The sequence below is a fragment of the Geotrypetes seraphini genome, chromosome 12 (assembly GCF_902459505.1).
Source record: "Geotrypetes seraphini chromosome 12, aGeoSer1.1, whole genome shotgun sequence".
Taxonomy (NCBI): Eukaryota; Metazoa; Chordata; class Amphibia; order Gymnophiona; family Dermophiidae; genus Geotrypetes; species Geotrypetes seraphini.
The window spans coordinates 102,098,032-102,125,991 of NC_047095.1; the positions used below are offsets into that span (position 1 = coordinate 102,098,032).

At 42.8% G+C, this 27,960-nt stretch overlaps 1 protein-coding gene across 1 annotated transcript in view; it reads left to right on the forward strand.

The window, feature by feature from the left end:
* The first annotated feature begins 682 nt into the window (after positions 1-682).
* The window catches only part of LOC117346192 (vomeronasal type-2 receptor 26-like), a 49,495-nt gene continuing 22,217 nt past the window's right edge, over positions 683-27,960 (forward strand). The window contains exons 1-2 of the mRNA XM_033915595.1: positions 683-780; positions 3,302-3,593. Of these exons, the coding sequence (XP_033771486.1) occupies positions 683-780; positions 3,302-3,593 (390 nt within the window). The remainder of the gene's footprint in view (positions 781-3,301; positions 3,594-27,960) is intronic.

Consider the following 27,960-nt stretch of genomic DNA (forward strand, 5'->3'; position numbering starts at 1 on the left):
AATTGTGTGTACCCTGTGGGGGTATTCCCTCTTGAGCAACTTGACTTCCTATAATACCGTTTGCAGTGTGTATTCTGTCGCTGGACCCAGAATCACAATGTGCACCCTTCCTAGATCCAGAATTACAATGTGAACTCCCCTTAGACCCAGAATTACAATGTGTAGTCCCCTTAGCCCCAGCATAACAATGTGACCCAGCATAACAATGTGACCCAGAATTATAATGTGACCCTGAATTATAGTGTTTACTTATTTTAGTCTCCCTTACTTTAGTCTCAAGAAGAAATTGGTAGCTTAGCTCGTCAAGTAGGTTGTTTGTGCCAGTACCCTCCCCCAACTTACCTAGTTTAAAGCCTTGTGAAGTAGGCGGGCTAAGCGGTGTCCAAGGACGTTCTTCCCTCTTCTGGTCAGGTGTAACCCGTCTGGTCCCTGTAATCCTTGCAGTGCCTCTCCATGGTGCAGGAACCCAAAGTTCATCTCCTTGCACCATCCTCGCAGCTAGTTTTTCACCCTCCGGATGCGATCCTCCCTGGCACTGCCCTTGCCCCTCACTGGGAGGATCGAGGAGAAGACCACCTGCACATCCATCCTTCTCAGCTTCTCACCCAGGGCTCTGAAGTCATCGGGTATGCTCTCCGCGGTGCTCCTGGCGGTGTCATTGGTTCCGACGTGGATGAGAATCATGGGGAAGTGGTCTCAGGGCTTCATGAGTTTGTCCAGGCAAGCAGTTACATCCCGGATCCAGGCCCCTGGCAAACAGCAGACCCCTCTTGATTGCAGGTGTGGTCTACAAATTGGTATATGTGAACTGACTCACCATTTCCCACAAAGTCATTTACACTTTCAAAACACTCTAATAATTTGGCACGGCTGATCTTCCCTTTGCTAAATCCATGCTGGCTGCTTAAAATGATATTGTGATCAGTGGAAATAAGCAAAAGTATGATGCAATCAGATGCAATTTCATTCAATGAGAAATCTTTAAAGAATGTAACTCTGATCAGTTAACAGGTTAGGTCCTAAGTATGCTATTAACCCTGAACTACAAACACATTGTTCTTCTTTGGAGCGAGTGCAAATGTGATTGTTTGTGGACATTTGTGCATTTGCTTAGGTTTGTATGGACATTTGTTTAGGGATATGTGAGACTAGATCTATAAAATATATATGAATGTGTATTGCATTTATAAATAGATTTTTACTATAGGTTCCTTTTTCCAACCTGAGCACAGGTGTCCAGTCAAAATCCCTAACCACATATGAAATATATTTGATTAATGTCATCAAACTGATCTCTATACATTTCAGCCAGATTAATGTTTGTCTCTCTGTTAATATTAGTTTAGCTTAAAAAAAAAATAAAAACATCAGCAAACTATATTTAATGTTAAATACACAGAACTAGAGCAGAAGTCCCTTGAGGGTAAACTGTAAGGAGAAGACACTATAAAGCTACTGGATCCTTAGTGGGAGAATTAAACTCAAACTCAGAAACAGGCTTCTATGGCCCTCTCCCCTTCTCATTAATTTCATTTCTGCTTCCTTGGTTATAGACCTACTTCCAGTGTGAAAAGTTGACCACATTTTTGTTTTAGTGATTTAAAGGTGCATTTGTGTGGGATCACATAGAACCGTGCAGCATCTTCTGCCAGGCTAATAAATTAAGTAAAGTCAACAGCAAGTTTTTCATTAAACTATTTCACAATTTTGAAGATGAAAGTTCTTTCAATTTGGATTTTCTTCATGCATTTTTATGTCCTATGGAAATTCATAGGCTTTACACAGTGTTTAATGTTGGATTATTTGATACCACCTGGATACCACATGGATGGGGATATCAGAATTGGGGGAATAGTAAGTGTATTGTTTTTGAATCTATACCATCTACCATCCTTCAGAAATACCCCTACGTTGATTCAAATGGCAAAGTAAGTAACACTGTTTAGCAGATTCATATTAGGTTTATGTTGTGAAATGTATTGTCATATTGGATAGTCACAAATATACATAATATTTCCCCTTCAACCTCCCCACATCCCTAAGACTAGCACACAGAACTATATGCATCACACAACTGTCACTCATCCTGCCTCATCCAATAAGATTTCATGTAATGGGAGAAGAGGTGGCCCTTTCCATTTTCCTACTGTCAAATTTAGATTCCTAAAACTTTGGTGGCCTAGGAGTAGGATAAGGGAAGAGAATGAAATTAATAAGATATATTATGATAAAGCTGCTGATCAGGTTATTGAGAGGCATTATCTGAATATCATCTCTGAATATCTTTGCAGTGCCCTCTGCATTGTGTGGATGGTGCCAGGTTGGCCTAAGTTACCAAAATTAGTTATCAGGATAATACATGATATTACCACTATCATATTGGGATAATACATGATGTTACCACTATCAAGATTGGAACTTATGAGGTTCTTTTACTAAGGTGCAATATCCAATTTAGCGCATGCTAAAAAAATAACATGCGCTAAATGTTAATGTGTTTCAATACATCCATTATATCCTATATTTTAATCAGCTACCGCACCTTAGTAAAATGACCTCATAAGTTCCAATCTTGACTCCTTTATACGGATGTTCAAAATCAATAAGGAGTAGAAATGAAAGCAATGCATCAAAAGGAACTTTATTCCAAATGGGAAAAATCTGACTCAACATGGCCAGTGTTTTGGCACCTAAGTGGTTTATTCAGGAATCACAAATGTCATTATATAATTTTGGTTGATATGACGGTTCATATAATTGTTCACAAATCCCAAACAATATGGTATTAACCTTTCTATTCCATTAAAATTTTATTGATTTTTCAAGAAAATACAATAAAGCAATAATAACCATGACATTAATGAGAGGTCAATGAGATTCCAGGTACAAAACATTGAGAGTTCAATATACATCTTATATATATATTTTGTCAAAATCTATATTTAAATTCACAATTTAGGAAGCAAGAGAATTTGTTATTCATTGAAATAATATCATTTTACATGGGTGGGAAATAATTGTAAATACATTTGTAGAGGATACCATTTTTTTGTATTGATAACTTTTTTACCAAGGACTAATTCATACCTGTAATGTTGTAAGACTGATTGCCACCATAGGTGGGAAGAAAGAAATTGAGTAGATTTCCACTATTCATATAATTGTTCACAAATTCCAAACAATGTAGTATCAACCTTTAATAATGAAGCTCCACTAACCATTAGGCTCCACTCAATGTTCATCCCTCTAAATCTTTTCTTAGTACTTCCTTTACATTATCTGACACTAAATCTCATTACAGTTTTAGGGAATTAAACTACCACAACTTCCTAGCCTTTGTTTTTGCAGTGGAGGAGATTAACAACAGCTCAGAGCTCTTACCAAACATCACCCTGGGGTTTCACCTTTATGACTCCCACAGTCATCCACTCATAGCACTAAGGGTTATCGTTAATATCTTATCAGGAATGGACAAATCAATCATTAATTACAACTGTAAAACATCTGGCACACTTGCTGCTATCATTGAAGTTGTTTCTGCTGAGGAATCAAAGCTAATATCCAATATGCTCAGGATATTCCACTACCCACAAGTAAGACTTCTCCATTTTATTTTCTACTCTTAACTATGATCCTTTTCTACATAAATGTGAATTCATATTGCTATCAACAAATACTTAAATGTAATAAACTGCAAAAAGAAAAATATGACAATTGAAAGATGCATTTTTAGTAGCTCATGAGATTGCAAAGTCAAATTTTCATAGAGCAAACCATTTTTTGCACAGAACATACCTACCTAAATCCTGTTTAAATATCATTTTCTCTTTTATTTATTGCAAATATTTTTTATTATTAGAAATATGAGGGGCTGGTGAAAAGTTCTCAGTCTAACCCACAAACTTGGAGCAATCTCCATTGAGGGCTATACACTTAAACCAAGGATTTTCCACTTTCTTTGTTCCATCTTTTTCCTACAGCATGAAAAAGTGAAAAATGCCTGGACTAAATGAATAACCCTCTATGGAGACTGCCCCAACTTTGTTGGATGGGCTGAGAACTTTTCAGCAGCAAAAAAACTAATTCCACTGTTTCACGCAATAAGCTTGATGAGAGGAAAAGTGTGCTTATCTAAAGTTACAGAAGCACACACATCTTATTTTGTGGTAGGTAGGCTGTTGAAACTTTGAGATAAGCACACTTCAATGTTTATTAATTTATTGGAAACATTGACTTATAAAGAAGTTTTGTCACTAAATAAATACAGACATACCATTGGAGAGGTTGTTCAGGATCGACGCTAGAAATGAGGAACGTGTGTAGTCTTGATTCTATATTGCAATTTTGCATGAATCAAGTAGGTTTCTGAAATCCTTTTCCTCTCATCAAGGCTTATTGTGTGAAATTTGTTTTTTGGTGTCTAAGGTTTCAGTTTATTCCACATAAGAATAGCCTTACAGGATCAGACCATTAGCCCATCTAGGCTAGTATCCCGCCTCCAAGTCACAACTACCTGGCAAAACCCAAATAGTAGCAGCATTCCATGCCACTGATCCAAGGCAAGCAGTGGCTTCTCCCATATCTGTGCCAACACTATCTAGTATTGTTGTAGTGTTTCACAAACTTTTTATCAACCTCTCATATTATAAAATTGAAACTTAAAAGTAAGATACCAATAATATATAATAGCAAATAATAAAATTTTAACTTAAATACAACACTTAATATTCTCCAATAATCCATCTTAAAACTTATCCCCCCCTCCCTCCCATTCCATAACAATTTTTAAATCACATTTTTAAATCATTTAATTTGTGGTTTGCAAAATAATTTATTTCTTCACACTTATTTTTGTTGTTGCCTCTGGTCAGGCTCTTATATGTTTTTCCCTTGTTTTATACTGTTCATATTGTTAATTCAAATATTGGGGTTTCATGTAATTAAGAAGGTACAGTAATTTATAAACAGTCATTCATAGTAGGTATAAGAATTGTGCAATGCTCTCACTTTCCTATGTAGCTTGATCTTGAATATTTATCGGGCTAAATATATCATGTATTATCACACAGTGTGAAGTTCAGTGCTCTTTATAAAGTGCTCACGGTCAAGGTATATGTATGATATTTTCAATGCATTGATTGTTTGCATCATTTCAATTATGGACAAAGGACCCAGATTCTTTAAATCAGTATTTCTTAACTTTTTCAATCCAAGTACCCCGTATGCCTAACAAATACCAAGTATCCCCATCCAAGCTCCACCCAGACACAACCAATCTCTACCCAAGAACTGCCCAAGCTCTGCCCATGACCCCACCCCCATGATAATAGTACTAATTGTAACACAATTTCTTCCATCCATTTTTCGTATACACACAATATAATCTTATAAAAAGAGCCCGAGAGCTGGTCTCGATGGGCGACTATAATGAGGGGCTGGATGGCCTGGGTTGGTCGCCCATGGAGAAGCAGCTTATAGGTGATGGGAAGGGGTGGGGAGGGGGGGAGGAGGAGCAGGGCATGATGGGAGGAGGTGGAACAATATGTGCCTCAGAGATTCAGGGTCTTTCCTGTTCATCAGAGGCAGCTTTGCAGGTACCGTGTTCCTGGCTCTGTTCCCTGTTTACTTTCCTAATAAGCCTTTGCCCTTTCCCTGCTATTAATAGTTCACTGTATTCCTGCATTCCTTAATATTGGACGGGGGTTTTGCAGGGCAAGGGTTGCTGCAGTTGTCTCCTTCTGCCTGGGGGTGCGTGCAGGCCTTGGTTGGGCCACGTATGCTGGCTGTGCATGGGGCGTGTGGCCTGGCGTCGTCGGGGACGATGCTGCGTTTGTTGACTTTGTGCGGATGGCCGAGACTGTGGGTTTGTTCGTTTCCACGAATTCCCCCCATTCACACAAACTCATCCTCTCTGTACCGTTTTTGAGTTGGCGGCAGTTGTGGCTGTGGAGGTCTTTGTTTATCTAATACTGCCCTCTGGGCACCGTAACAGGGGTCGGCAGGATCCGGTTGGCGGGCTGAGTGTCGGGAGAGTTGGTGGCTTTGCACTGCGGGTGTCCTCCTGAGCGCTGACTTGTGGGCGGGAATCCGTGTTGTTCTCCTCAGCTGGCGCACGGCGGTGGCCTGGGAGGAGCGGCGCGCCGGGCCTCTGGTGTCCCCCTGTCTTCGGCAGCTACCTCCTGTTTTTGGCGGCTGGCGGTTCTGGCCATCCCGTCGGTGTGCGCGATGGTATGGGCGCATTGTGGGAAGTTGCCTGCTTCGTGCTTGCTTGAGACTTGTTCCGTGCAGTGGGCTGCAACGTGCACATACTGTGGGGCTCGCGCTGGCATGAGGCCGTCCTGTATGGTGGTGCGAGGGTACAGATTGCCCCTCTCCCGGCTGCCTTAGCGGGGGTTCTGGAGCGCTGGGGGCCGGAGTGGGGTGCTCGTTGTGTGCTGCCTGATTCTTTGCGGGGTTGCCGGGGAAGGGGAGCCAAGCCGCCATATTATGTGCCTTGTGGTGTGGGCGCTGTGGAGTTGGAGCAGTTTTTGGCTCCCCATTTCATATGTATCCACTATGAAAACAAAACAAACAAACCAAAAAAACTAAATTCATCATGTCCCTCAGCATATGCCAGCCTGGGGGAGCTTGGGGCATGGTGAATACAGCTTCTGCTTTGACCCCCTGCAGTTGTGGGTTTCCTACCATGTTGCTCCTATCAGTTGCTCTTGCGCTTGGGCGCTGCTCTTGCGCTTTGGCTGCGGGTTCACACGGCGGGAGTTGGGGGTCTTTCCATTTGCAGGCTGTTGCCTCAGAGGTAAGCTCGGTGCTCTAGTGCTTTATTCCTCCTTTCTAGAGGCATGCCTTTGGACACCTGGTCAGTCTGCTACCTCAGCATATTTTCCTCACTTGCTGGGGGCATGGGTCCAGCTAGAGGGGGGCTTGATCTGAAGGGGGGGATGGCAGTTGAGGCTAGGGCCATGGCGGGCGTTCACTCGGGTGCAGGTGCTTTGGGAGTGGGTCTGGGGCACTATTGGCCAGTGGCTGTCTCAGAAGATCATCTCTTCTTCGCTGCTGGTCCATGGACAAGATATCAAGTCCTTTGGTGACAGTGTGTGACGGGGTTAACGGTCTTGGTAGTTGCTGCGCATGACATCGTGGCCTCACAGGATCCGCATTGCTTCGCTGCTGGGCAACGGCTAGGACTGTCAGTGCCATTGGTGACTGTGACCCTGGACGACACAGCTTGCTGCGATGGTCAGCTGACACGGTGGTTGCTGCGAATGGCGCCATTTTTGCTTCCGGTCTGGTTCTGGGATTGACAAGAGGCTGTTGGTTGCTTCAAGGGCGCCACTGCTTCGGTGGCTTGGTTGGTGGCCTGGCTTCCCCTTGGGGGATTGGGCTGATCTGGTGCTGTGGACCCCCCTGGGGGACGGGAACAGGTGGTTCTAGGGACTCCCTGGGGGGGCAGTGCCAGGGCAATTCTGTGGACTCCCCGGGGGGGACAGGACCGTGGTGGTTCTGTGGACTCCCCAGGCAGGCAGAACCGGGTTGGTTCTCTGGACTCCCCGGGGGGCAGGACCGGGTTGGTTCTGTGGACTCCCTGGGGGGGGGGGCAGGACCGGGGTGGTGCTGTGGACTCCCCGGGGAGACAGGGCCGAGGTGGTTCTGTGGACTCCCTGGGGGTCAGGACCGGGTTGGTTCTGTGGACTCCCCAGGGGGCAGGACTGGGGTGATTCCATGGACTCCCAGGGGGCAGGACCAGGATGGTTCTATGGACTCCCTGGGGGGCAAGTTCGGGGTGGTTCTGTGGACTCCCCAGGGGGGTAGGCCAAGGTGGTTCTGGGGACTCCCCATGGGGGTGTGACCAGGGTGGTTTTGGGGACACCCATGTGGGGGCTGGAGCTGGGATAGTCCTGGAGACTCCTGGAGGGGCAGGACCGGGGGTGGTTCTGTTCACTCCTGGAGGGATGGGCCTGGGCAATGGTTCTGTGGACTCCAGGGAGTGGCCAGTGCTGGTATGGTTTGTCTGGTGTCCTTAGGGCGGGCCTGGGGCTGTTCTTGGGTATCCTAGGCAGGGGCGGGACTGAGGAGATTCTGGGGATCTCCTTTGAGTATGTTTAGGAATGGGTGTGGTCCTGTGGACTCCTGCAGAGGACTGGGTCGGTCTGGAGGTTTTCCAGAGAGGGATGGGTGGTGCTGGTTGCTTGCCGGTGGTCAGTGAGGTGCATGGCGGCGGCCAGGGCTCAGTGGGTTTGCGGTTCCCTCCCCCAAGGGCCTGGGGCGATGTTGGATGGTTGGTGATTGTCACAGATGGTGCTGGGTGCTCTTGGTTCATGGGGGTACTGCGGTTCGGTGGGGGCTGGGGGGCCCCAGTGCAGGTGCCGATGGACTCTGTTCCCCCGCCCCTGCATGTGGGGTTATTTCTGGGTATGTCGGTGGCGGGTTGTGGTAGGACTGGGTGGTTTAGTGATTTCTTGGGGAAGAGGGACCAGGTGGTGCGTGGGCATGCTAGTGACATGAGGATGTTGCGGAGTTGCTTTCATGGCCCCTTGGGTGAGTGGCACCCGCTTGGTGGTTTTTCATACTTCGGACCGTGAGTTGGCTTGTGGTTCAGTCAGGTATTGGCGTGGGTTGTATGGGAGCTTGCATGCGGTGGGGTGCAGTCTGGGTACCTCTATCTGCGGCCCCTTTATCTCTCCCCCTCTTTTTGGTCGGCGTGCTACTGACCGTGGTGCTGTTATTTGGTTGTAATGGGTTGGCAGGGCTAGGATGGTCCTGAAGTATCTCGCATTTTAAGAGAAAATGGGATACTCACGTGGGATCTTTAAGGGAGTAAATTCAGGGGAGGGGATACTTGGAATGGGCAGACTTGGTGGGCTATAGCCCTTTTCTGCTGCTTTTTTCTATGTTTCTATGTTTATATGTCTGGGTATATCTGTTAGTTACCTGATGTTGGGTTCCGTCCCGAGTTTATGGTACCTGGGGTAGTATTCGGTGGCACTGTTGGGATGGAATAGGGTGGTTAGGTGCATGCCCTGGAGGGGCTGTGTCGGGGGGGGGGGGCGCGTTTTTGGATTTGGCTTGTAGCAGACGGTTCCTTCGGGGAATTCTTGGGGAGGACTTGTGTGCTGGATTTGGGGCCGGATGAGGGCGTGGTATTCCTTGCCGCCTCTCTGGTGTATAGGTGCAGGACAAGCTAGGGGTCTTAGACCTGGGGCTGCGGGTTGTTCTGGTGCCTTGATGGCGTGGTTGCGGTCGGCCGGGTTGGTTCGTTTTGCGCCTCATGCCGGTGAGGGGTATGCCTGGGTGTGGGATGGCTGCGCTTTGCGGGGGATTTCTCTGAGTTTGTGTTCTGTGGTGCCTTCCCTTCGGTCCTTCCCATCTGCTAAGCTGGGCACTCGGTGCCTTAGGGCTACAGTCTGGAGAGACAGGGGCAAGGGGGCTGTTCTGGTGGTGTTGACTTGGTTTGTCCCACTTGGACTTTTCAGACTGTTCCGGGGGTTCCTCCGCGGGGGAGGTGTGGGGCTGGCTGGGTGCCCTTGCCTACCTTTTAGCGGGGTGGGTTCGGCAAGGTTTGGGTCTCGTCGTGGGGGTAAGATTTTGGGTTCTGGCCTGCTCTATGGGTGGGGCTTTGGGGTTGGGCTGGGAGGTCAGCTGGCCCGGAGTTGGGTCTTGCTGGGCTCCTGCTTTGTTGCCGCCTCGTGATAGGATAGCAGGGTTTTGCATTCTTGTGGCGGAGGGGCGGGTTTGCCTGTAGGGGGCTATGTGTTCCAATGAGGGTTTTCACGGAGTGTGGTTTGGTTTGGGGCCATAGGTGGTGTGAATCTTCCGCCTTTCCTGAAAGGCTTTTCGGGGGTGCAGGCTCCTCGGAGTGCAAGTTGAAGGGAGCTGTTTTGTGGCGGTTCCAGTTCGGGGTGCTACAGCTGGCTTTATCCTGGGGCTAGGGGATGTTTCTGGCCATTCTGCTGCTGTTATGGTGGGTCTGTATTCCTTCCGGGCCCCTGGGATGTGGGATCCAGGGGTCCTGCCCTGGCTTCAGTGGCAGTCGTGGGTGGTGGTCTCCCAGTAGGAAGCGTGAGTTTGGTGGATTCCGTTGGGTGGGCTTGCCTGCTGTCGGCGTATTTGGCTGATGGCCTCGTGGTTGCTTTGTCACAGGGCTGGGCGGGGGCATTTCGGTGCCTCCATTTCCTAGGGCCGCAGCTTTGTTTTTGGGTGGGGGGCCTGTAGTTTACAGGCCTGTGGCGGTGATCTCGAGCTACAAGCTTTGGCTCATCAGAAGATGAGCGTTATGTGGTAGTTTGATCAGCTGAGGGATGATGTCACGGGTCATGTGACCCGGCATTGGGGGCATGGAGGTACATGGCTTTCCTCCGCAGGCTCATCCGGGGATGAGCCATTAGGGGGAAGTGAGCTCAGGGGAGCTAATGGGCTTTTAGGCACATGTCACGGAAAAGGGGCATGGAGGTCCATGCCACCCCCTAGACTCTTGCTTCATGGCGGGGTCAGGTGGAATTTAATTTTGATTTGTCAAATTGCAATGTTTTTGTAGCTTGGGAGGTGACGCAATTGTGAATTGCTTATTTACTTCTTGTACCAATAAACAAAGCTGCGGCCTGGTTATGACCATCAATAAGAGTCTGTGGTTATTTATGGTTGTCATTATTGTGGAGGTTATAAGGGATCTGATAAACAGGAAGCGTGGAGATTTGGTGTACAAGAAGGTAAGGGGATGATGGGTGAGGTGGGGCGACAACTGGGCCATTCCAGATCCATACGTTATAATATATAATGGTAATCACAAATTTAAAAAAAACACAAAGCACATACACTCAGAAAATGTTAATTATCATTTATATTTGTGAGTTTTTTCAGAGGTCAAGGCAGTTGACTTTAAAAATATGCAATCAGTAACCACTATAGAAATATAGATAAATATTGAGCAAAAATATAGACAGCAGATATAAATTCACAAAACTGATACATTTTGATCACTAAATTCAAAATAAATTTTTTTCCTACCTTTGTTGTCTGCTGATTTCATGAGTGTCTGGTTGCATTTCCAAGATTTCTTTCTTTCTCCCTCCTGTAAGCTTCCTCTCCTCCAGATTCAATTCCCTTCCCCAACCAACATCTCTCTCTCTCTCTCTCTCTCTCTCTCTCTCTCTCTCTCTCTCTCTCTCTCTCTCTCTCTGTCTCTCCCACCATGACTCCAACTTTTCTTCCTCTCTCCTCCACCCCTATTGGCAATATGTCTCCTTCTGTTACCATATCCAACATTTCTCCCTCTCTCATCCCCTGGATCACGTGCAGCATTTTTCACCACTGCCCACCAGTCCCATGCCCATTTTTCCTTTTATCACCCCTCTCCAGCACAATGCCACATTTCTCTCTCCATCACCATGTCCAACATTCCTCTCCCTTGCATCCCCTTCAATCTGTCCTCTTCACCACCACATCCAACATTTCTCCCTCTTATCTTTCTATTCCCCATGTATCTCTACCTCACTCCTCTCTCTCTGCCCAATTTTCCTTTCTTCCTTTCCTCAAGTGCACCATTTTTCCCTTACACACTCATGCCCATCAATTTTGCCTTTTCTATTCCCTCCCTCCTATTTCACAAGTTACAGCCTCCATGTTCATGCCCCTTACCTTCCTTTTGTGTCAAGTTCATTCCCCCTCCCCCAAAGCCAAACCATCCACAGAAGCTGCAGACACTGTGGGGGATCCCTCCCTGTCTTCCTGCACCCCCAAAAACTGACCCTGCCACCTCACCAGAGCTGACACACTCTATCCCATCCAGCAGCAACTCCACGCAGGGACAGGCCATGATATATGCAGTGACTCACAAAGTGATGGGCTGGGCCAAGAACTGGTTGAGTGGAAGGTGACAGAGGGTAGTGATCAATGGATATTACTAGTGGTGTGCCTCAAGGTTCTGTTCTTGGGCCTATTCTTTTTAACATTTATATAAACAATATTGCTGAAGGGTTATTGGGTAAGATTTGCCTCTTTGCAGATGATATGAAAATCTGCAATAGAGTAGACATGCTGGATGGTGTGAAAAATATGAAGAAAGACATGGCAAAGCTTGAAGAATGATCTGCAATTTGGCAGCTAAAATTTAATGCTAAGAAATGCAAGGTCAAGCATTTGGGATGCAAAAACCCGAGGGAAAGGTACAGATTAGGGAGTGAAGAGCTTATGGGTATGACAGATGAGCGGGATTTGGGTGTGATTGTATGTGATGATCTTAAGGTAGCCAAACAGGTTGAAAAGGTGATGGTGAAAGCTAGAAGGATGCTAGGTTGCATAGGGAGAGGTATGACTAGTAGGAAAAAGGAAGTATTGATGCTCCTGTATAAGACTTTGGTGAGACCTCACTTAGAATATTGTGTACAATTCTGGAGGCCGCACCTTCAAAAAGATATGAAAAGGATGAAGTCGGTTCAGAGGAAGGCTACTAAAATGGTATATGGTCTTCATCATAAGACATATGGAGACAGACTTAAATCTCAATCTGTATACTTTGGAGGAAAGGTGGGAAAGGGGAGATATGATAGAGATGTTTAAATACCTATGTAATGTAAAGGCGCATGAGTCAAATCTCTTTAATTTGAAAGTAAACTCTGCATTGAGTGGCCATAGGATGAAGTTAAGAGGTGATAGGCTCCGGAGTAATCTAAGGAAATACTTTTTACATAAAGGGTGGTAGATGCATGGAACAGTCTCTCTGAACAGGTGGTGGAGACAGAGACTGTGTCTAAATTCAAAAGAACCTGGTATAGGTAAGTGGGATCTCTCAGAGAGAGAAAAAGATAATGCTTACTGTAGATGGGTAGACTAGATGGGCCATTTGGCCTTTATCTGCCATATGTTTCTATGCATGTGGCCAGCTCTCAAGCCTGCCTCCCAATGTCAATTCTGATGTTGGAGAGAAGGCTCTGGGCCAGCCTGGATTTGTAAAGACACGATTGGTATGAAGTAGAATGTGTGTGATGGATACAAAGGGAAGGGTAGTTTGGATTAGGTAGAATGTATAGATCAATTTGATTGGAGGATTTTTGAGTGAGACTTACTGAGGAGAAGAAAGGTCTTTGGGATATTACTTTTTGGATACAGGAGGTTAGGAGATAAAGGGGAAAGTTGTGGAAGGTTTGGGAACCAGCGTGGGGTTTTTTTTGTGGAATTTTTTACTTGCCCTCCCCACCCAGGATTTTGTATGACTGGGAGAGTAAGGAAAGGGTTTTATAAGGGCTTACAATAATTTTGTAATTGTTCCTGCTTTGTTATTTGGGAGAGGTTTGTTGTTTCATGTTTGGATTGGGTGCTATGTGGGAATTTGTGTTAGGGGAGGTCGAAGCTCTGCAGAAAGGAAGGGTTCTTTCTGGTGGCCACTAGTTTTGTGAGGTCTGTAAGAGGTATTCTGATGTTGGACACTATGTAAAACACCACCACAGATAACTGTGAAGCTGGACAACACTGCAGGTCTTGAAAAGGGGAGAATGAGAGCCAGAAGGCCTTGAGCATGTGCAGATGGGGTAAGGAGCTTGTTTGGGAGGGCAGGCAGGCGGATGCTGCTTCCAGCATTGGGGAGCGATGCTGGTTCTATGGGGGAGCATTTGTGGGCAGGGGTATGATGTCGGTTAGAGTGAGGGGCTGCTCGTATATCGGGACATGCTTGTTTTGTGTGTTAAGGTTTGGGGGAGTGTTTTGCTCATCTTGCAAAACACTCGCAAACCGCGTTACTCACAAACTGAGGTTCCACTGTACATATAAAAACCAGTCTAAATTGGCATTTGGATGATCAGAAAGACAATTTGTCCAAGTGCCGATAATCAAACCGGGTTTTAGATGTATCTAAAAATGACTTAAGCCTTTTCAGTGCTGCTGTATGACCAGAGCTAAAAGGGGCATTTTAGGAGGAATGAGGGCAGGATTTATGCGGGATGTGGGCTGATCTAAACTTAGTCGCACTGCAGGTATAACCGAAAGTTTAACGAGGCTGCTGGGATGGAACTTGCAAGTTGTGAATTAGGTCATATAAAACTAGGTCTAAGTGCCAAAAAGGTATCCAAAGTGACCAGATAAGCACTGCAGATACAAAGTATAGACCCCCACACACTGCTCCAGTGATTACTAAACCCCCATAACACCATAAAAATTGGAATAAAAATGTACATATCTGCCTCCAAAACATCAGCACCTGGCATAGCAAAGCCTAGTAGAGCAGCACAGAGGTGGCTTAAATAGTATGTGTGTGTGTGTGGCGGGGGGGGGGAGGGGGTAGTGAACCATAGAGAGGAGGACCCAGGCCCATAAGCCACTCTAACCACTATATTTATGGTAGAGCATTTGCACCCCAAAAATCCCCCCAAACCCTACTGTACTGCTATATAGGTGCCACCTGCAGCCTTGAGGACTACTGGGGTGGTAGACAGGTTCAAAAAAGAATGGCCAAGATGATAATAATAATATTTTTTTAAATGACCTAATATACCTTGACAATTCAGAATGATTTACATGAAGAAGATCTGCCAGATGCAGATGATAATGGGGATGGAAAGACTAAAGTGGTTAGGTTGAAGACAATACACTAAAATATTCTACCCAGTATGCAGTTAGGGCTCTTCAGCTTGGAAAAGAGATGGCTGAGGGGAGATATGTTTGAGGTCTACAAAATCCTGAGTGGTGTAGAGCAGGTAAAAGTTAATCAGTTTTTTACACTATTAAGAGTGAAATGGTATGGCAGCCATGTTAGTCCATTCTTTAAGGTAATATATAGAAATAGAATAAAAACATCAAGGAAAAAATACCTTTTTTATTGGACTAACAATGTAGTTTATGATTAGTTTTTGAAGAAGAGAAAAGCACACATCCTTGTGATGTGTCAAGCTGCAAACTGTGCAAGCACATCTCAAAGGATATCATGGTAACACCTATGGGAAAAACATTCAATATAAGGAGATCCTTCACATGCTCATCTTCCAATGTGGTATATATCATTCAATGCAAAAAGTTCAAAGAAGGTTTCTACTTTGGTGAAACAGGCCAAATGCTATAGACTAGCATCATCTTACACAGAAATCATATTAAAAATTATAATCCCAACCAGGATGAAAAAAAACCTGAGGTTTTGATTTGGGGGGGGGGGGGTATCAGCCTTCTTCCATATTCTCCATTTTATAATGGATCTTTGTATTTTATACTGTGGATTATTCCATAAAATAACCCAAGATGCATCACTCCATTTAATGTTGATATTTTTTTCTAATTCTTGAAAGGTGGCTTTTGTAGCAATAAGCACAGGATTCTTACCCAACTCCCCAACTATAGTTGTAAAAAGAATTGACCACAACAGAGCCTCAAATATAGTTTTCTCATACTGAAACCAAGCCGGCAAGAGTGTTTGTGATTTTGCGAACATCCACTTTGAACTCTATCGAAGTATGAAGGCCAAGTGATATTCATAGAAATTCGGAAAGTTAACTCCACCCCAGTCTTTATCACACTTCAGTTTCTTTAGACTTATCTTGGGTGGTTTATTATTCCATAAAAATTTAACCAGCAAGCTTTCCATCTTATGGTAAACGGATTTTTCAAATAAGAAAGGCAGCATACTAAGGATATAATTTATAACAGGTAGAATCATCATTTTAATTGTATCTAATCTACCTCACCAGGATAATTTAAAAGGTGACCACCTAGTTGTCATTCTGGCAATATGATCATAAGTATACGTCACATTATAGGACATTGTTTCTTCTATTGTTGGTCCAAAATAAATCCCTAAGTATTTAATTTTGCAAGGGGACCATTTAAAACCCAACCCTTCACCAGAAATTCTACCTCTGGACTATTTTTGAAGCACTAAGCTTATATCCAGACACAGAAGAAAAATCATCAATAGTTTGAATGATATGCTGCATTGAGTCTGGAGTAGTATACAACAGAATGTCATCAGCATAAGCCGACAGGTTAAACAGTAATGGCATCAGGTTAAACAGTAATGGCAACTGGGGACTTCTTTGTCTCATTCTTCTTGTCAGGTTAATAGGATCTGACATCTGATTGTTGATGCAAATTCTAGTGACCAGAGCAGTATATAGAATTTTGATCATGTGGATAAATGCCTCTGGGAAGCCAAACCATCGCAACACCTCAAAAATGAAAGGCCATTCCACCCGGTCAAATGAAAGGCCATTCCACCCGGTCAGTATTGAACAAAGACTGTTAAAATTCCCGGAACCAGTGCAAAATCTCCAAATCTGTTTTAACTACTTCTCCCTGTTTATCCTGTATAGCGTGAATATAAGTGGTGTTTTTTTGCCTTAAGATATTGTGCCAACTGGTGTCTACACCTATTATTAAGAGCATAATAAGTGGCATGATGCAAAAAAAAAAAAATTTGTTCACTAGCTTTTCTAGCAAGAGCAAGATTATAAGCATAGCTTTCCATTTGTAACTCTTTCAAAACCTCCATAACAGTAGAATTGGCCTATTTTTTCTCTAAATCCTTAATATGAACCTCCATGTTCTCCTCTGGTGTAGGCCTTAAAAGAGTCCCAAATAACATGCCAGGGAGAATCAGAAGGCTTATTCAACTCAAAGAAAAACTGAATTGCTTCCTTTATCTTAGCAACAAAATCTTCGTGCAGGAGTAATGAAGCATCAAATTTCCATGGTCTTCTTTTCTGTACTTTGCATAAGCCTTTAAATTGTACCAGGCATGATCAGACAGAGATATATCTTTAATTTCTGTCATAGTAACATAAGACATGAGGGACTTACTAATTTTAAATTCTTTATTCATTTTCATAACTTACATCAAGTGCATCATAAGTTATCAACCATTTTAACTTAAATACATCACTTGAAATTCTACAATTATTCATATTAAATAAAAATATCCCTTTCCATCCCATCTTTTCAACATCTCATATCGCTTATATCATATAATAAAGTCCCCCCTCACCCCACCCCATTCTTTTATTTGTACAAAGGGAAAATAATACTTATTCATTGCAATAATTTGTTAATGGCCCACACACATCTTGAAATTTATTAAAATTTCCTTTCTGAATAGTTAATGTTCTTTCCATTTTATAAATATGACATACTGAATTCCACCAAAAACTGTTGTTTAATCTATTCCAATTTTTTCCAATTGCAGGTTATTTGTTGTATGGCAACCCCTGTTAAAATAAGTAAGAGCTTGTTATTTTTGGAAGATATTTGGCTAAATAATACTGTATCATACGATAATGCCACATGATTTTCTAACAAGCTATTAATTTGGCCCCAATTTGATTTTCAGAAAGCCATAATAAATGGACAATAGAACAATGATCTAAAGTCCCTGCTTCTAGATGACAATGACATCTATCAGATTTAGAGCAATCTAATTTTTGTAAATGAACAGGGGTCCAGAATGCTCTATGCAACAGGAAAAACCATGTTTGTCTCATAGATGCAGACATCGTACATCTCATCTTCCAAGACCAAATTCGTGGCCATTGAGATGCAGTAATTTGATGCTTAATCTCAATGCTCCAAATGCCTCGAAGACAGCTTGATAGTAAAGGCTTCACATCAGGTTAAACAGTAATGGCAAATAGGGACATCCTTGTCTCATTCTTCTTGTCAGGTTAATAGAATCTGACATCTGATTGTTGATGCAAATTTTAGTGACCGGAGCAGTATATAGAATTTTGATCATGTGGATAAATGCCTCTGGGAATCCAAACAATCGCAACACCTCAAAAATAAAAGGCCACTCCACCCAGACAAAAAATGTCTTCTCAGCGTCATGGCTCATTGCCTGTAATGTAGAGTAATCCCATTTGTCAATCAATTTTGACTCCAAAAGCTTAATTTCTTGTTACAAACTGGAAAATTGTCTTTTAACTTGTTTTCTAATATGCCAAAAATGAAATAATTTGACCTCTTATGGTAGCCTTAAAAGCATCCCATATAGTCTCAATGGAGATATCTTCCGTATTATTAATTTGAAAATAATCATTTATTTTTGACTGAACTTCCTCAATAAAATTTGGCTCTGCAAGCAGTGTATTATCAAATCTCCATATAGATCTACTATTATCTGGATCAATTATTTTAAATTTAATCCATATCCCACCATGATCAGACAAAATAATTGGATCTATGGAAGCTTGTGTTACTTGTTGAACTAATGAATTTGAAACATATATATAATTTATTCTTGAAAAAGATTTATGAACATGGGAACAAAAAGAAAATTCCCGATCATTAAAATGAAATTTTCGCCATATATCTTTCAAATCACAATTCTGTATCAAATTATCTAATCCTAATGACTTTATAACTCTATTATGTTTTTTGTCCATTAAAGGATCTATAACAGCATTAAAATCCCCTGCCACAACTAAATTAGACCCCTATATATCACAAGTTTCTCTTAGCAAATAAAGGACGCCTCAGCCCCACCACTCCACCGCTATGTTAATTTCTTATTTGCGGGAAGAATTATGTGGCACTTCATCATTGGCTGTACCTTTATATTTTTATCATTTTCATGCTATATATTTTTATATTATTTTTTTCTTAATAAATAAGTGCTCTACAAAATTTTTTGTGAGGGGTGGAAACAACTGATTGAGAAGGGAGGGATATTTAAACCCCGAGGTTAGACGCCGCGGCCATCTTTTGCCTCTCATAGTTACTATAGAGTCGGATGACACGCACGCTCTCGGTGAGTCATTAGCTTTTATGAATGAATGGGATAAAACCAGTTTTAAGTCGTGGGGGAGGTTGTTGTGAATGTCACCTAACATACTCCTTCCACTATTTCACAGGGAGACCCTTGATACAGCACTTCGTGTGCGAAACATGTCATGTCGGGTCAGACTCCCAGACGTTGGCTGAAAGAAGAGCTAAGTACACAAAAAATTTTGTAGAGCACTTATTTATTAAGAAAAAAATAATATAAAAATATATAGCATGAAAATGATAAAAATATAAAGGTACAGCCAATGATGAAGTGCCACATAATTCTTCCCGCAAATAAGAAATTAACATAGCGGTGGAGTGGTGGGGCTGAGGCGTCCTTTATTTGCTAAGAGAAACTTGTGATATATACAGGTCCCATAGCTGTGATTGTGACATATATTCGAAGGGACTTGAGAGAGTTATTGCAGATAGTGCCATACGAATATACAACTAAATTAGAAGCAGCCAGTGGTAATAGCAATGTTTGTAGAGAGTTAAAAAATTCTATTTGGTTCGAATAGTATTTCCAGACTCATGTTAACATGTACCCACCTTCCTGAAGGATCAGTAGCAATCATCTTAAACATAGAATTACATTTTTTATTTACTAATATTGCTACAACTGCCTTTTTCCTAACTGCTGAAGCAAAAAAAACAATGTTTTACCCAGTCTCCTTCTAGTTTTGGGGATTCTAAAGCCGATAGATGAGTCTCCTGGATAAAACATATATCTACATTTTGTTGTTTTAGAAACAATAGTGTTTTCTTTCTTTTTATAGGATGGTTGAGGACATTAATATTTAGCAAAAATAATTTAAGCTCCATTAAAATCTTTACTTACAGGATACATGAATCTCATCAAATATTTCATATTCTTATATCTTTGTATATATTTCATTTCCCTTAAATTAATATGTGAAATATAATACCCATTTTCCCCAAACATCCACTTCTCAACTTCTCCCCCCCTTGATTTCTTAAATTCTCTAATTTTAAGATCCCAAAAACCCTTCCCTATTCCCACCCATAACCCCCCCAACTTATATTACAATAACTTGAAGATATAAATCAGACTGGTAGCCCCCAACCCGCCCCCCAGCATCTTACTTCATTATTTCCTCTAAACTATAAAAATTAATCAACCTATACCCACTTAATATGATAATTTATCAATTTTTGAATTTTATTAAATTGATAAATCTCAATTCTAAAAGATAGGACAAGCGCCCCACCATATAGAGGGCAGCAGTGACAAAATGGCTGAGGCTGTTGCCTATTGGGGAAGGGAAAGGGAGGTAGGGAGGGGGTGGAGGGGAAATTGGGGTAGGGAGAAATCGGGCCAGGAAGGGGAGTCCAATCAGGGTCAGGGATGTAAGCATGGAGGGCGGGGTGAGAAGAGGGAGGTGACCCAAACTGTAGTGGAGACCACAGTTCGGCCCTCACCATGGGTGCATCACAACATTACCAAAGCTGTTGTAGCCACAGGGAGCGTGGCATTGCAAGGTAGGCAGTCAGAGAGCTGTTTTTCCCCAGGTGGGGTTCAGGTGGTGCTCCCTGCTGCCCGGTGGACCCAATAGTTGTGGTTTGAATCTGGCGAGTGCCGTTAGGACGGGAGCATGGGAATGGATTGCTCCGGTGTTGAGCCTCTTCTTGCTTTGGAACGCAGGGCGGTAACAGTCGAGTTTGAGCAGGGTTTTGTGTGGCAGCATCAGAGCTCCCTTCCTGCATTGTGGAGCACAGGGCAGTGGCAGTCAGGGGCGGTGATGTAGTGTTTAGTATGGTGCTGCCTGGAAGCTTGATGTGCGGGCGGCAGGGGGATCCCAGGATGCTTAACAGACCTCGAGCTGCTGACATGCAGCTTGACCAGTGAGGGGGAAGAGATAATGGTGCTTCGACCCCCCTCAGTGTAAGTGTTGCCGACGTGCAGTGTGACTGGGGAGCGGTGAAGGAGATATCTGCACTCCGAATTCTTCAGTGTTAGTGCTGCCTGCGAGTGCATAGTCGCTGGTTCATGTGGAAGCTGGTGCCTCAGTGTGGTGTGCGCCATCCTCACGGTCTCTGCCTGCCGCATTGTTCGGGGGTTAGGGATTGCTCGGTGCGCAGAGGTTTTTTCGGGGCCGATGGCAGAACGGAGTTCGGCAGCAGCATGGGAGAGCAAAAGGACATCTCTGCTGCCGAGTTGCTCATGCTTGCTGTTTCCGGGTAGGACACGAGTGGTGCGGTGGTTCCTTCCCCCACTGGGAGAAAGGGCCATCCACATGGTGCTATGCTGTGGGGGCGGCCGAATTGGGTAGAAGCCGCGGTAGTCGAGCCTGTGCATGAGCGTCCCAGTGGTAGACCAGATGGTCTGCCAGAGAGATAAAGTTTCTGGCTTGGATTAAGGGAAGGGGCCGTGTTGGTAGTTTGGCGCCCTGCCTGCTGGTCCATGCTTGCCGTGTGCGGCAGTATGGAGCTCCTCTGGGACTGCTGATGTGGAAGTGTGCATGAGGCAAGCCAGCGGGAGAGAGAGGTTTGGGCCGATTGCATTCTGCACTGTGTAATGTTGTCCTTTGTTTCTCCCTTCCAGCAGCATGTTGGTTTGTGGCACATGAGTGAATTCTTTGTTTTCTCCTTCCCGGCAGCGCACTTGGCCATGGCTGCGGTCCCGACATCTTTCCTTCTCTTAAGGAGCATGTGGCATGTGTCTTTCACTATTCACAGACCTGTGAGAAGCTGGAGGCCTTCTAGAAAGGATGACTGGGTGTATCTTCGTTAAACAATTGAAATGGCACACATATAAACAGTTTTTATGATTGTTGGGGGTTTTGCATAGCAATTGTGGCCATGGCAATACAGTTTTTGTTTTCTTGGTTACGTGGTCGGGGCTGTTGTGACGGATGGGGCAGAATAGATGGCCATTTGGACTCTGTTTTCCAGTGTGTTCCTGTTTTTCTGTAGGGGTTGTAGCTCACCAGTGTGAAAGCACGTTCATCTGCCCAGGATTGGATCCTGTGCTGCTTTAGTTTAAAATATTGAGCACATTGGGATCACTCGCCCGGAAGTGGATGGGTCTCACCTGCCTACACCTAGCTAGGTGGCTTTAATGTAAGCGAGCAATATAATGACAGTAGATATAATGTATAAATATATTGGGTGAACTTAGTCGTGTGTGAATCGGTATGGGTCATTTAGGTACATTTATTTATTTAGCTATTTATTCAATTTTTATACAGTTCTGCATTCAGGTGCTCAGGCCATTTCCTTGTCTGTACCAGCCTGTCTGGGGGATGGGCTGACTTAAATATTTTCATTCCAGAAAATCAGCAGATACAGCACTGAAAACGCACAGGGTTGGTGCCAAGGCTCAGAGGAGGTGCCAAGCGAAGGCAGAGCACACAAGGGAGCAAGGCTGCACAACATATCCTTTACCATTGGCCTGGAAAACGGGTGAACTATTGGGACTTGGAGACGGCCAATATTGTCCTTGCCTGTTTCATGTTGGTTCCGCTGGTGGTCCATGGCTCACACATAGCACTGCAGCTCAGGTGAGTTGATTATAATTGGCCTGATTTGTTGGTGGCTGGCAATGTGGTCAACAAATAAATGTGTGCATGCACCATTTTGATCTTCAGGAGCATGCTGGAAGTTAAACAGATTTGTCGTATGGGTCTTCAATGATCTTCTGAAGGATTGGTATGACAAATGGTTAAAGAGTAAGTCACTTAGAGTATTGTGGTCTGATTTTCAGGTCAAATCAGTTCAGATTGTGCTTAAAACCGTGTGGTAGTTTTCTGTAGGATACTAGGTAGTGGTTGTTACAGTAGTCCAGCGAGCTTAGCATTATTGATGGGACTAATAATAATGCAGAGTCAAGGTATGGTTTCATTGTACATAGTTAAATGTCAGCGTGGGCGTCAAATGTCAATTGCTAGGCCAGGGTCACTCCTAGGATTTTATGGAAGGATTAATTGGAAAGTTTCTCCCTCGAAACCCGACTGATGGTTCTTTGTATTAGTTCATTGGGATTGCCAAAAATATATTTTAGTTTCAGGTTTTAGTTTTAGTTTGAAGTTTTGCCCATTGTTCTACTTCGACGATGGATGAAATGGATCAATGGGACGTCATCAGTGTAGATGTACGTTTGGAGATTTAGTTTGGATCTTGTCTAGCTAGGCCAGGGGGTAGCATCTATGGCGGTAGCATGTAGCATGCGTTCTGATCCATCTTTTGGTATGGTCAGGTGAGGAGGTAGCTGTTTCTTGGGAACTTCGATAACCAAGGGATTGGTTAACTTAGTTTGTCAACAATGCAATACGATCTCATGGTCTCTTGGTTCTTTCTGGTTGCTCATCAGCGATTCGGATTTTGAATCAATGGAGACAGTGGCAAGGTTGATCCACGATGAAAGTCTCTTGGATTTCTGTTCCTTTATGCCCGCATATTTCACCAAGCTCATTGCAGGTCAGGAAACATCATGGTCTTTCTTCCGCCGGCTCACCGGTGGCAGGATTGTTGCCACTTCTCCCTTTGTCTTCAATATCAGATGATAGGTTGCAGGACCTATAGCGCCCCTGCAGGTGACACAGTGGTCGGATTGCCTTCTGGATCATGTTGGGTCTGGATACATTAACTTCTATTTTGCGATTTAAATATCTGCCTCCTGGATGCTACGCCTTCCACTCATTGCACACATTTTGGATCCCAGCTGTATGCAATGAGGTACTCATCATCCTTGCAGCCACATCCAAGAAAAAAAAGTTTGCAAAACATGCGGAGTTACCCTGATGGTTGCCACAGATACGAGAGGATTCAAGCCCTAGTGGTAATCAGGTCCCGGCAGACTTCTTGTGCACTGTTGCTCCATTCTGGAAGCACAGAGATGATAGGAAAGCCATGAGACAGCAGGAGCTTCAGACTAATTCCTCAAGGAAACAGCAAGTTCATTTAATTAGAACCCTCTAGGCAGTTCAAATATAAATTTAACTAACGACTTGCAAAAAGAAAAATAAAAAAGCAAGAAATAAATAGGGTGACAAGATATAGATGTACACTCACAAAATTATAAATTGTCAATGGAAGTTGGACAATTTCTTTCCAGGTAATCAGCCAGCTCTTTAGCTCTTTTGAAATCTTTGGTGGTATTATTAACTGTAATCTTCATTCTGGCAGGTTAAAACCCCCAAAATTCGCTCCAGTTTGTTTCAAGTGAGGTCTGAACTTCAGCAGCTCCTTCCTTGTTTGTGCCGATTTCTCAAATCAGGGACAAACAGTAAAGATACTCTTTCAAATTTGTTAGGAGCATGCAGTTGATTAAATCTGATCAATTTGACAATAATCAGTTGAGGATATCTACTGTTTCATGTCAAATGAGCTGGCACCCAATGAGTCTGCACAATTTTAAACTTCTGGGAAAATTTAATCTTCAATACTGATAGAATGAAATCTGTCAGAAACTTAATTATGTCATTCCCTTCCCTTCCCTCAGGCAATCCAGGAAGCCTGAAGTTATTTTTCCTCCCACAGTTATGCAAATCCTCCATCACTTGTCCTCTGTAGAACTTATATAGTATGTTCCACCTTTTCAACCTTGTTCTCATACTTCTCTAATCTGGGGCAAATTCTGTAAAGGACATCTGAAATTTAACATTTAATCACCCTTAAACTAAAACAAACCCCCCGTAAACGCTATTCAATCTCCCAGGAAGCTCCAATTTTCATGTATTCTTTACCCATGGAACTTAAATTAGTTACCTTTTTTATGTAACTTTTCTATTTTAGGCTCCTTATCATTCGCTGATTGTCCAGCCTTCTTTCAATGTGAACCGCCTAGAAGTCGCCTGACTATGGCAGTATTGAAAAATTAAGTTATTATTATTATTATTATTTAGGCATCCTTTAGAGTTGGGGCGCTAGGCGCCATGTGATTCTGTAATTGGATGTTCAAATCGAAGCCACTCCCATGTCATACCTATGCCATACCCACACCTAACTTTTATGTGCAGCTTTTTGCGATGGGTGTCCAATGAATTATGGATGCCTATTTTGTGAATCATGCACAGCATTTGGACATCTAAGTACCAATTATTGCTTTTTACAGTTATTAATTAAGCTTATAATCTAATTTGATTGAACACCTAAGTTGCAGAAAGTCCACATTATGGATGTCTAACTTACAGAATTTGTCTCTACTGCATACACTAAAAGTGTGAAGGGAGAGATAGGAAGAAACCAGGAGAGGAAATGTAGTTTCACTCAAAGAATAGTTAAGCTATGGAACTTGTTGCCAGTGGATGTGGTAACAGTGGTTAATGTAGATGGATTTTTTTTTAAAGTATATACAAGTTTTTAGAAAAAAATCCAAAGTCTGCTATTGAGACAACCCTGGCATCCTTTGCTTGGAATGTTGCAATTATTTGGGTTTCTGCCAGGTAGTTATCACCTGGATAGGCCACTGTGGAAACAGGAAACTGGGCTAGATGGACCATTGGTCTGACTCTGTATGGGTATTCTTATGTGTATATGCTCTTACTGTACTGCTATTAGGTTGAAGCTTCCCAAAGTGAGCTTTTCACATTTTGCCCTCAATTGGTAATTTAACCCTAGCAGTAGTATATTTTGAAATTAGTGCATGATGGGGTAAGAGTAATTAAGGATCACTTCTGCCCTAGCTGCTAGACAGCAGGGAACCTCTATTAGGATATGGGGGCTGTTGAGAGTGGAGAGTCTGGGAATGTGACTTAGGGGAATTTTTTCTAGATGATAAAATTGATGTCAGTTATTTTAGGAGAGTAGGTCTAGCAATCTGTTATAGAGGAGAAAGTGAGCTATAGGAGGGCAGGAGTGACTTCCGAGGGATGGTAGTCTGTTCTGAGGAAGATGAGAAATCGTTACATGTGGTACCCATTTTAATGCACTGGCTCTTTTAAGGTAGTTACCAGAGGCACTGGACTGCAGATTAGTAGTCTATAGCTCCCAGGGCAAAAGCAACAGCCTGTAATTACAAATTGTGCTATTGACTCCCATAGTAAATTAAATTGTAGCAAGGAGATATGTTATAGCAGCTTAGTAGTTAACCCCACAATTTCTTAAAAACAAAGATAATTATGAATTACTTATGTTTCTCAACAGATCAGCTATACTTCTCAGAATCCTTTCTCAAGTGATACATCTTCATATTTATACCAGATTATGCCCAGCATTCTTAAAATAATTCCTGGGATTGTGAAGTTACTAAAACATTTCAATTGGACCTGGATTGGAATCATCACACCTGATGATGGCAACAGCCTGACATTTGTCCAGATCCTGAAAGAAAGGATTGGGCAAAGTGGAGCCTGCATTGAATTCATAGAAATATTCAGTCAGATCAATCCTTTGTCAAATAAGAGAGTTGCCCAAATTAATGAGAGTATTCATAAATCATCAACTAATATGCTGATTTGTTTATTTAATAGAGAAGATATGTGGGGTCAGGGTTTAAGGAGTGAATTTCAGAAGATACCTGCCAAAGTCTGGATTATAATAAGTGATACGGATTATCATTTAATTTATCGAGTGAAACATGGCTACAAGAATAGCACCCTACTATTCTCAAGAGTAAAGAAATTTATTCCAAGCTTTTTAAAATTTATATATGAGGTAAAACCTATTATGTTTCCTAATAAATTGTTGGCTAATCTTTGGTGGACTGGTCTGTGCCAGAGCAATTGCCCCCATAGCATCAAAAGATCCTGCAGTAGAGTTAGAGGTCTAACCCATATGTTTCCCTGTAACACTTTTCATTTAGGCAATAGCTATTACATTTACAATGCTGTGTATGCTCTGGCACATGCACTAAAAGAAATGCTTTTCTCTGGATCTGGTCAGACTGCTGCATGGAATGGAGACCAAAGAACATTATCAGATTATTTGCCGCCATGGAAGGTAAGATCATTTTATATTCAGAAAGTAATATTATGTAGAATAAGGGCAAGAAAGGAGATTCACTTGCCTACATCCAAATAAGTTCAGGATATTCAGTGCTGACCATTATCTGAATATTGACCCATAAGAGTTTAGCACTTATTTTCAGTGGTAAGCAACTAATTTAGACATGTTTTATTTGAAAATTAATTGCAGACCTATAGAGGGGCATAATCAAAACTTTGAAATGTCCAAAAAACATACTAAGTCAGCACTAGAGATGTCCAAGTGCCGATGCACTTCTAAGCTGCTGTATATCCAGAACTCAAAGTGGTGTGTTATGGGCGGGAATCAGGAGGGCTTAAACCTGGATGTACTGCAGCTTTAATCAAAGCTTTCCTAGAGGGAACTTAGACACCAACAGTTAGACCATTTTTAGTTTTGTCAATGTGCCCCAAAGATGCCCAAACTGACCATATGACCACTGGAGGGATTGATGCATGATTCCCCCTTACTCCCACAGTGGTCACAACCCCCTCCTACCACCTAAATATGGAGAAAAAGACATCAGATTGAGGGCTTGTCATCAGCTGATCAGGACAGAGGAATCCCATCAACTGAGCCAGTTTCTGAGATTCCTGCTGGCTCAGCTGATGGGGATTCTTCCTGCCAAGATTAGCTGATTCTGGCATGGGGAATCTCATCAGCTGAGGTGACAGGAATCCCCAAAACCAGCTCAGCTGATGGGAATTCCTCTGCTGTGATCAGACAAAGTAGTTGGGTATATCTATAAACTTGCTTTTGAGTGTTTTCCATGGGAACGTTTTTTTTTATATAAATATTCATTTTTTCAACTTACAACAAGTGTAAGAGTAGATAACATTCGAACTTAAAAACATCACTTGAATTCCTATTATAATCATCTTAAATTAATGAAATTATATCTCCTCCCTCCCATCCCTCTGAGATCATATGCATTCACATATACTGTATTATACAATATAATTTTTTCAATTAATCCAAATATTTAATAAAAGATCAGAACCCCCTTCACACCCCTATCCCCTCATTTCAGTTGTATTATTAAGGGAAAATGTTATCTACTCATTACAATAATCTGTTACAAACAAGGATAAATTAATAGTTTTATTTTTTAATTTCTTGGCAAATTCACTTGTTTTGTCTTATAGAAACAAGATCTCTTTTTCTACACAGTCTGCACATTTAGGCCCAGATTCTGTAAATGACGCCTGGTCTCAGAAGCTGACAGGCATCTTATATATAATCGGGCCTAAGTCTGCCTAAAGTAAGCCCAATTCTCTAACTGACATCTATGTTATAGATGCTGGT